Source organism: Lycium ferocissimum, chromosome 5, assembly GCF_029784015.1.
Source record: "Lycium ferocissimum isolate CSIRO_LF1 chromosome 5, AGI_CSIRO_Lferr_CH_V1, whole genome shotgun sequence".
In the NCBI taxonomy this organism is placed as follows: domain Eukaryota; kingdom Viridiplantae; phylum Streptophyta; class Magnoliopsida; order Solanales; family Solanaceae; genus Lycium; species Lycium ferocissimum.
In genome coordinates, this window is record NC_081346.1 from 44,728,558 (window position 1) to 44,738,333 (window position 9,776).

The 9,776-nt window shown below is 41.7% G+C and overlaps 1 protein-coding gene across 1 annotated transcript; it reads left to right on the top strand.

Moving 5' to 3' along the window:
- Positions 1-1,980: 1,980 nt before the first annotated feature.
- Positions 1,981-5,731, top strand: LOC132057778 (uncharacterized). Its single transcript, XM_059450381.1, has 8 exons — positions 1,981-2,161; positions 2,681-2,872; positions 3,392-3,486; positions 3,604-3,721; positions 4,152-4,387; positions 4,988-5,179; positions 5,312-5,612; positions 5,724-5,731. The coding sequence occupies exons 1-8, from the start codon at positions 1,981-1,983 to the stop codon at positions 5,729-5,731; spliced, it is 1,323 nt and encodes a 440-aa protein (XP_059306364.1).
- Positions 5,732-9,776: the final 4,045 nt, after the last annotated feature.

Below are 9,776 nucleotides of genomic sequence, written 5' to 3' on the forward strand. Positions count from 1 at the left end.
AAAAGCTAGCATGCATGATTCTGCCTTAAGAGGAAATTAGTACAGGTTATTCCTTTGCTTTATGTTCTCTCATTTCTTTATTATGTTCGATATGTATGCCTTACATACTCAGTACATTGTTCGTACTGACGTCCTTTTCTTTTATGGACGTTGAGTTTATGCCCACAGGTAGACAGGGAGACGGTCCGGATTCCTAAGAGCTTTCTCAGCAGAGACACAGGACCACTCCACTACTCCGGAGTTGCCATTTCTTAGTATATTCTTTTGTGTATATAGTGGGGCATGGCGGGGTCCTGTCCCGTCCTTATGACTAGAGTAATCCAGTTAGAGGCTCGTAGATACTTATGTGTGGGTTGTAGATGCTATGTGATCTCTCCATTGTATATTTTGTACATCATTTTTGTAGCCTCGTGGGCTTATGCATATTCATATGTTTTGGGAGATATTTGAAGACGTTTCATGACAAGTTTTGTGTTGAGAATGATGTATGACCAGATTGGGTATGACAGTTAGCATGATGAGTGGTGCTCGGTAGTCAGCTTCAGGTACCCGTCATGGCCCACTAGTTGGGTCGTGACAGCTCTACTAAAACTTGGCATAGTTGGGTTTAGATCCTACAACATAGGTGATGACTTGTATCGTGGATATGGCTTATTGTTGACTTGTACTTATTGGTTTATGTGTTTATCTTGTTTTGTTGTCTTTATATACATTACCTAGTCTTAGTCGGCCTATGATACCTACCGGTACTTGTTGTTTGTACTGACCTGCACTTGCTGCATTCTTTTATAAAAGCAGAGTTCCAGATGGGTTCGGCCTATACTTCTCATGGCTAATAGTTCGAGGGTTCTTTGTTTAGAGTCTTACAGGGTGAGCACGAGGACGTTCGCCGCCTTGAAGATTCTTCTTTTATTTATGTCTTATTTGATATTGTGAGACATATTGAGACTGTTGATGTATTATTATTACTTCCAGACTTATAGATTCTAGTTAAAGGCTCTTATATGACTAGACCAGATATTGGGGTGTATTTCTATTGTTTCCGCTTCTTATATCATTAGCGTCAGACTTACGTATTTCTATCTCTTCCGCTTATTCATTTATTATGTCATATTTTTTTAAGATTCTTGGGATAAGGGTTCACTTACCGAGGTTGGAAAGGTAGGTGCCCGCGCAACTTAGCGACATTGGGTCATGACAATTTTATATATTGGATGCAGTGAACCCTAAGGGTGATGCATGCTACTGATATGCGAGTCGGTAGAGTTGGCTTCCTATGGACTGCGGGATGTTGCGATTCAATGGTATGAGACTTGGGAGTTGTCCAGGGAAGAGTATGCCCCTCTAGCAGTATGGTAGGATTTTACTGAGGACTTTATCCGTCATTATTTACCACCGGAGATCCGACGGGCCCGAGTTGATAGATTTTAGAACTTTAGACAGGGAAATATGTGTGTTCGGGGAGTATAGTATTCACTTTGATTCATTGGCTAGGCATGCTCCCACTATTGTAGTTGAGATGGAGGATCGGGTTCACCGATTCATGATTAGCTTGGGACCACATCTGATTGATGATTGTATGACGGCTGCACTTCTGACAGGTATGGATATTTATCGCCTTCAAGGGTAGGCTCAGGGCCTCGAGGAGCGTAAGCAGCAGCGGAGGGCTGAGCGTGAGCATGATAAGGGCCAGGGTAAGAGAGTAAGATCTTTGAGATATTTTAGTGAGTTTAGAGGTTGCAGTATGATAGGCATTCGTACCCCCATTCAACAGCTAGTGCACCTCCGTAGTTCATAGGCAAGAGGTCCAATTGATCTACGTATTCAGAAACAGGTCAGGGTTCCAGAGCCTCAGGTTCTCAGTATAGGGGTGAATCAAGCCAGATGAGGCCTCCTTTGCTGCGATGTACTCAGTGTGGTAAGTTACATACTGGGCAGTGTCGCTTAGGTTAAGATGCTTGCGGCAAGCTTGGCTATATTATGCGGGAGTGTCCGTCGAGAAGTGTTAGAGGTATAGTTCAGCCTACAGGATCTGCAGCTGGTTCACCATCATCTGTATACCCTCCTGGGCAGGGTTCTCAGACATCAGGTGGTCGTGGTAGGGGCAGAGTTGGAGAGTCTAGCTTAAACGGTCCTCAGAACTGCATTTATGCATTAGCTGGTTGACAGGATCTTGAGTTTTCGACTTATGTTATTACAGGTGTACTATCAGTCTCCTCCTATGATGTATATGCATTGATAGATCTAGGTTCTACATTGTTGTTAATCCTTTTATTGCTAGTAAGCTTGGGGTAGAGCCTGAGTTGATTAAGTCATTTGAAGTGTCTACACCTGTTAGTGACCCAGTGATAGCTAGACGGGTATACAGGAATTGTGTAGTTATAGTTTATAATCATCATATTGTAGCAGATTTGATCGAGTTAGATATGGTAGCCTTCGATGTCATTATGGGTATGGATTGGTTGGCCTCTTGTTATGCTAATGTCGATCGTAGAACGAAGATGGTTCGGTTTTAGTTTTCAAGAGAGCCAGTTTTAGAATGGAGGGCTAATGCAGACTCGCCGAGAGGTAGATTTATTTCCTATCTCAAGGCAAGAAAGATAATCGCCAAAGGATGTATCTATAGTCCGAGTTCAGGATGCAGAAACGAAGTCGCTGATTCTTCAATTTGTCCCAATAGTTAATGAGTTCCCAGATAATTTTCCAGATGAGCTTCCGGGTCTCCCACCAGAGCTGAAGATTGACTTTTCTATCGATGTCTTACAAGATACCCAGCCGATATCTATTCCTCCTTATAGGATGGCACCTGTTGAGTTAAGGGAGCTGAAGGAGCAGTTGAAGGACTTGCTTGAGAAAGGCTTTATCAGGCATAGTACGTCACCGTGGGGAGAACTTGTGTTATTTGTAAGGACGAAAGACGGCTCCTTACGAATGTGTATTGACTATAGACAGTTGAATAAAGTGACGATAAAGAATAAGTATCCGCTCCCAAGGATTGATGATTTATTCGATCAATTACGGGGTGCCAGATGTTTCTCAAAAATAGATTTGAGATCAGGATAACACCAGGTGAGGGTTAGAGAAAAAGATATTCCGAAGATAGCTTTCAGAACCAGATATGGTCATTCTGAGTTTCGGGTGATGTCGTTCGGTTTGACTAATGCCCCAGCAGTATTTATGGATCTGATGAACAACGTATTCTGGTCCTTCCTAGATCTGTTCATAATCGTGTTTATCGATGATATTCTAGTGTATTCTCAATCAGTGACTAAGCATGCGGATCATTTACGTGTTGTACTTAGAGCTCTTCAAGCTTGAAAGTTGTATGCAAAATTCTCTAAATGTGAGTTCTGGTTGAGCTCTGTGGCTTTTCTTGGCCACATCATTTCAGATGAGGACATTAGGGCTGATACGCAGAAGATAGAGGCCGTGAAGACTTGGCCTAGACCCACGACACCTATCGAGGTTCGTAGTTTCTTGGGCTTGGTAGGTTATTATTGAAGATTAGTAGAGGGCTTTTCCTCCCTTTCAGCACCATTGACGAAGCTGACTCAGAAAGCAGCTAAGTTCCAGTGGACGGACGCTTGTGAGCGAAGTTTTCAGGAGTTGAAGGACAGGTTGACTTCAGCACCAATTCTGATACTTCCAGAGGTACCAGAGGGTTATGCTATTAATTGTGACACTTCAGGCGTGGGATTGGGTTTCATGTTAATGCAGCACGGTAAGGTTATCACTTATGCCTCGAGGCAACTGAGGAAGCACGAGAAAAATTAACCGACCCATGATCTAGAGTTAGCCGCAGTGGTTCATGCGTTAAAGATGTGGAAGCATTGCTTATATGGTGTCCATGTTGATACCTATACTAACCATAAGAGCCTTCTGTACATCTTCAAGCGGATGGAGTTGAATTTGCGTCAGAGATGATGGTTGGAGCTACTGAAAGATTATGATGTTGATATTCTACCATCCAAGGAAGGCCAATGTAGTGGCAGATGCCCTTAGCCGTAGATCTATGGGTAGCCTATCTTACTTACGGCTAGAGAAAAGGAAGTTAGCTCATGATCTTCCCCAGTTAGCTAGCCTAGAAGTTCGATTATTGGACTCGGGCGATGCAAGAGTTATTATTTAGGATTCAGTAGCCTCATCTTTAGTGGCTGATGTTAAGGAGCGCCAGTACGAGGATCCTATGTTAGTCCATTACAGAGATACTGCCCCTCAGAAGGAGAAGACACCATTTGAGATTACTAGAGACGGAGTCCTCAGATATCGAGGCAGACTCTGTGTTCCTGATGTTGAAGGGTTACATCAACAGATTATGGGAGAGGCTCATTACTCTCGTTATTCTATTTATCCGGGGAATACGAATATGTATCATGATGTTAGAGAGGTATATTGGTGAGATGGGATGAAGAAAGAGATAGCAAAATTTGTAGCTTAGTGTCCTAATTGTCACCAGGTCAGGATTGAACACCAAAGACCTGATGGGTTATTGCAGGCTATTGAGATTCTGACTTGAAAATGGAAAGCGATTAATATGGATTTCATTACAGGGTTACCTCGTACTCAGTGTAAGTTCTATTTGATATGGATGATTATTGATAGGCTTACAACGTGAGCCCATTTTCTGCATATCAGGACTACTTATGCAGCATAGGACTATGCGAAGCTTTATATTAAGGAGATAGTGCGCCTTCATGGTGTTCCAGTATCTATCATCTCTGATAGGGGTGCGCAATTTACAGCTAACTTCTGGAAGTCTTTCCAGAAAGGATTAGGGACTCAGGTGAGTCTCAGAACAGCATTCCACCCCCAGACAGACGGACAGGCTGAGCGTACCATTCAGGCGTTCGAGGATATGTTACGGGCATGTGTGATAGACTTCAGAGGTAGTTGGGATGATCATTTGCCGCTTATTTAGTCTGCATATAATAATAGCTACCACTCCAGTATTCAGATGGCTCCGTATAAAGCCTTATATGGATGGAAGTGCAGATCACCTATCAGATGGTTCAAGGTTGGGGAATCTAAGCTAATAGGACAAGAATTGATCCAGCAGGCGATTGATAAGGTTAAGCTTATTCAGGAAAGGCTATTGGTTGCTCAGAGTCACCAGAAGTCTTATGCAGATAATAGCCGACAAGATTTAGACTTTCAGGTAGATGACTGGGTATTCCTGAAGGTATCACCAATGAAAGACATTATGAAATTCAGCAAGAAGAGAAAGCTTAGCCCTCAGTACATTGGGCCTTATAGGATTATGCGCCGAGTGGGCCAGGTGGCCTATGAGTTAGATCTACTTTAACACTTGCAGTCTATAAATCCGGTCTTCCATGTGTCTATACTCTATAAGTGCATCGGAGATCCTTCTATAGTTGTACCTGTTGCTAATGTACAGGTCACAGAGCAACTATCAGATGAGGAAGTCCCTATTGCCATTCTAGATGGAAAGGTCCGTAGGTTGAGGACCAAGGATGTGGCTTCGGTAAAGGTTCTCTGTAGGAACAAGAATGTTGAGGAGATAACTTGGGAAGCTGAGGAAGACATGAGACCCACGTATCCGCACTTGTTTCCGCTCCCAGAGGAGATCCAAACTGAGACACCTTTGCCTTCAGGTGCGTAGTGTTTCATTACTTATGATTAATGGTCGTGTGAGGACATGGTTGTTGTTGTTATTTATTGTAGTCCTGTATGGCATTGTATGATTTGGGTTCTTTGCATGGCAGGTTGGTAGAAGTACAGTTATAGGGGAGACTCTGCCGAAATTTCTATGGATTTCCTGAAAGTTTAACATTCGAGGACGAATGTTTCTAAGGGGGGAAGCATGTTACACCTCATAGTTTTGTACGTTGAGATTCGTCATATGTTAGCTATCCTAGCCTTGAACATCGGGACTAACTTAGAGGGTATACAATTTTAGATATGCCTATTTTATGTATACGAAGGGTTACGTTCATGTTTAGTAAGTATTGGAAGGATTAGAAGTTAAACGAATCAAAGAAAACAAGTTCGCCCGACTAACACTCGATACCGTCTGCTCACAAATCAAATATGCAATTAAACATTAAAACAGGCTATGAACGCACTCCTGGCCTCAAAATTCCCATAGGGGGTCTCATTGATCGAGTCAACCCCCTATACCTTAAAACTATCCTTCTAACCCAAGTCTCAAAATGCACCCGAGTGCATTGGGAATCAAACCAAATAGGCACACAAGTTCTAGCAGACCATCCGGACCTCTCGAAATCGACGAATTCTAAAAAAAGATCCGTTTATCCAAAAGTCAACTTTGAGTCAACTATTTTTCACTTTTAAGCCAAATTTCCCCAAAAATTACCCAAATCAACTCAGATGACCTCGGGAAGCATGCTAACGGTCTCTGCGGGTCAAACGGGTCGTTACATCATAATCCGTTAGTCAGAGATTTAGTCAAGACCGATATTTTATTGAAAGATATACGTGACCTTGCACTAATATGGTTTCAATAGGTCTCCCTTTGAACACTCCTCGACGTCATAGGCGATCGCTAGTGTGAGCGAGCCGATCTCGCGACTTGTTCAACACACTTATATCCTTTACTAGGATATCATCGCATGCATAGAAAATATCAACATAATCTTAATTATAATTCATTGATGAGTATAGTATTATACCTAAATATTTTAAAATACATAGATATTAACATATCCTTCGCAAACCTAAAACCATAACATGTTTTTCAAACATGTCTCTAGATATTGATTTTGTAATGTTATTTCTCTACATAGCAAGATGTCTGTGAGGGATGATGAAACCTTAGTTGGTGATAAGGGCAGTTTACGAACTATTGATACTACTGCACCCATGGAACAAGCTGCGCGACCCATTCTAATTGCGACTGCTGCAGTAGGGGATGATGATGATGAGTTTCGAATAGCTCAGTTAGCAGCGAAAAATACTAAATATAGGCTTAGAAAGGCATTTGGAAAGCATGTCTTGATGGCTGAAGAAAATGTTGCTACTGAAAAAGCAATCTCTACAATTGTGCTAAGAACTCTTCACACTAAGAGTAAAAAAAGAAAAATTGAGATAAAACTGGAGGAGGCTCTACAGGCAAGCAAAAAGCCCAAAGTTTCAAGAACTAGAGCTGCTAAAGCTACTAAGAAGGCAATAATGGAAACTGATGTTAAGGAGATGGTTGAGCAGAGGAGAAGAAGGAATGAAAAGGCAGTTTTTACTCTCATGTCCAAAACCATTGTCACGAAGAAACAAGTTACCGGACCTGGTTCATCTAGAATAGCAACAAAGTAAAAGCTGGTGGATGATTCTACTAAGAGTGAAGGGGAAGAATCCTCTACATCATGACACTGATGATGACATTGAAAATTATGTTAATGAGGAGAAGTGAAGGACCCTTCCATGAAGAAGGTCTTCCATTAAGAAGAAAAACTGTGTTGAGGGGTAGAGTAGTCACTGACATAAAGGCCCAGAAATAATTACTTTGCTGCAAAAAATTGAGATGAAGGGGTGGAATAACCTATTTCTTTCAAGAGCATAGAGGAGAAAGCAGTGCAAGCAACATGTTAATGTGCTTTACATCAATGCCATTAGCGCTGGAACTGAGATCACCAGCACTATTCTAGGGGTTGAATTCAAATTGACTGCCTAAGTGTTGGGTGAAATTTTGCATGTGCCTAGTCTTTGGATAGGCATATTATGTGAAGAATGAGTAGCCGACATTGATGGACTGCCTTCGGCGATGGATATCACAAGGAAACTCTCAAACAATCTATTTGAGAAGCAGCATAGAAGGATGGAAAAGAAAGAGATGCTGGAACTGCATCTGTTGTATTTTAATGTGGTTCACAAGATACTGTAACGCTAAGAAAGGAGGGAAAATCTATGGCAAGCTACTTATACATCACACTAAAGGATCTACTAGACATAGATGTCCAAATAAACTGGCCCTGTCTCATGATTTAGCATATGAGAAGGATCATTCAGCAAAAGGCTAAAGTCCATGCCTTTGTGTTAGATTTACATGACCTACTGCCTATCCTATGCGTATCCAATTCTCTCTTATAGGATGGAACATGTTTGTTACGCCTCTCATTTTTCGTCGTAAGAAAGTTTATGGTTCCCTAGTGATCTATACCCTTAGTACGGAGATTTGTACCCGGAGTTTTGAGGCATTAAGTGCCTTACCTCGTGTATGCTGAAGTACAAGTATATGTTCCTTGCAATAAGATAGTATTAGAAGCTAAACGAATTGAATCGAGGCGAGTCGGAGCGACTCAGGGAACCTGCAGGAAACCAGTCCACTTTGATAGGCCGTCGACATGTCAACGAGGCATCATTACATGCCGTCGACATGCCGTAACCTCTGAATTTTGGGGTGGCAGAATGATGAAGGAAGTCGACGAGCCGTCGACCCTCTCGTCAACCCGCTGTTGCTGGAACATTTTTTTGTCCACTTATATATATAGCCCTCACGTTTTTATTCCTCATATTTCATTCCCCAACCAGAGAAAACCCTAACATATTTCCTCTTAACATTTCCATCATATTAGAGAAGTTTTAGCAAGATCTGAGCCTCGTGAACCCGAGCTAGTGAAGGGAAAGTTATTCCTAGGGTTTCATTGAAATTGTTGAGCTTAGGAGTTGGATTTAAAGTTTGGTTCTTGGAGGTCTAGTCCCTTCAAGGTATGTATATGATTCTTACCTTTGTTTTGAGTTAACTACTAAGAGTTTTAGCGGTTTAAGGTGAAATAAACGATGTAGTGGAAGCATAAACTAGTTTGTTGATATGGTTGCCTTGTGGGCTATTTTGATTAGATTTTTGGAGGGATTTTTACTTGTTTATGTTTCCATATGTTGTTGTTGTTGTTGATCATGATGATGTTGTGTATGTAGAGAGCTATTTTGGAAGTTGGATTTGAGTGGGAATTTTAGGGAAAATGTTGTTGTTTATACATATGCACATTGACCCATGACCAGAAGGCGTTATATACTCGTATATTATATGTATATGGGGTGTGGGGAAAGGGATAGGTGTTATATACGCATTACCACCTGATCAGTTGGTGCACAGTGATGACGATAATGATGATGATGGCCACAGAGAGGTCAATGGGATATGATATATGGATCGGGCTGTACGTTCCTCAGCACTAACATATGATATATGGATCGGGCTGTACGTTCCTCAACACAAACAGTTATACTATGACCTATGCATATCATACGCCCTCAGAGGCACTTTCAGTTAGACAGAGTTATACTGACACTCCCAGACGTTTAGTCACTGATGTATTTAGATAGTTGGATTGGCTTCCGTGTTTCAGATTTATTTCATGATCATTATGTACATATTATTCTTATGCCTTACATACTCGGTACATTATCTGTACTGACTCCTCTATTGCTTGGGGGGCTGCGTTCATGCCCGTAAGTTCAGGTAGATAGACAGGTGATCCAGCTCAGTAGGACTTCCACTCAGCTGTAGTCAGTGCACTCCACTTCGTTCGGAGCTGCAGTTCATTTTTGGTATGCTATTTTTTATATGTATATATAGGTATGATAGGGCCCTGTCCCGTCCTTTCTATAGCTTTACATTCTATTAGAGGCCTGTAGACAGTGGTATGTAGTTGGGATGTTATGTAGCCTTGTCGGCTCTTAATCTTTTGTTTTATAACATATGTAGCGGCCTAGTCGGCTTGCACTGTTATTATCAGTATATATGTAGCATTGTTCTTTCATGTGTCAGTATAGTCCAATATAAGTCATGTATGGGCCACCCT

Excerpts from the sequence above, each read along its gene's own strand:
- LOC132057778 (XM_059450381.1), top strand. The coding sequence starts at position 1,981 with ATGCGGGAGTGTCCGTCGAGAAGTGTTAGAGGTATAGTTCAGCCTACA. Across the intron at positions 2,873-3,391 it reads GAAAGGCTTTATCAGGCATA|ATGAGGACATTAGGGCTGAT; the intron begins GTACGTCACCGT and ends ACATCATTTCAG. Across the intron at positions 4,388-4,987 it reads TGTATCATGATGTTAGAGAG|TGCAGATCACCTATCAGATG; the intron begins GTATATTGGTGA and ends TATGGATGGAAG.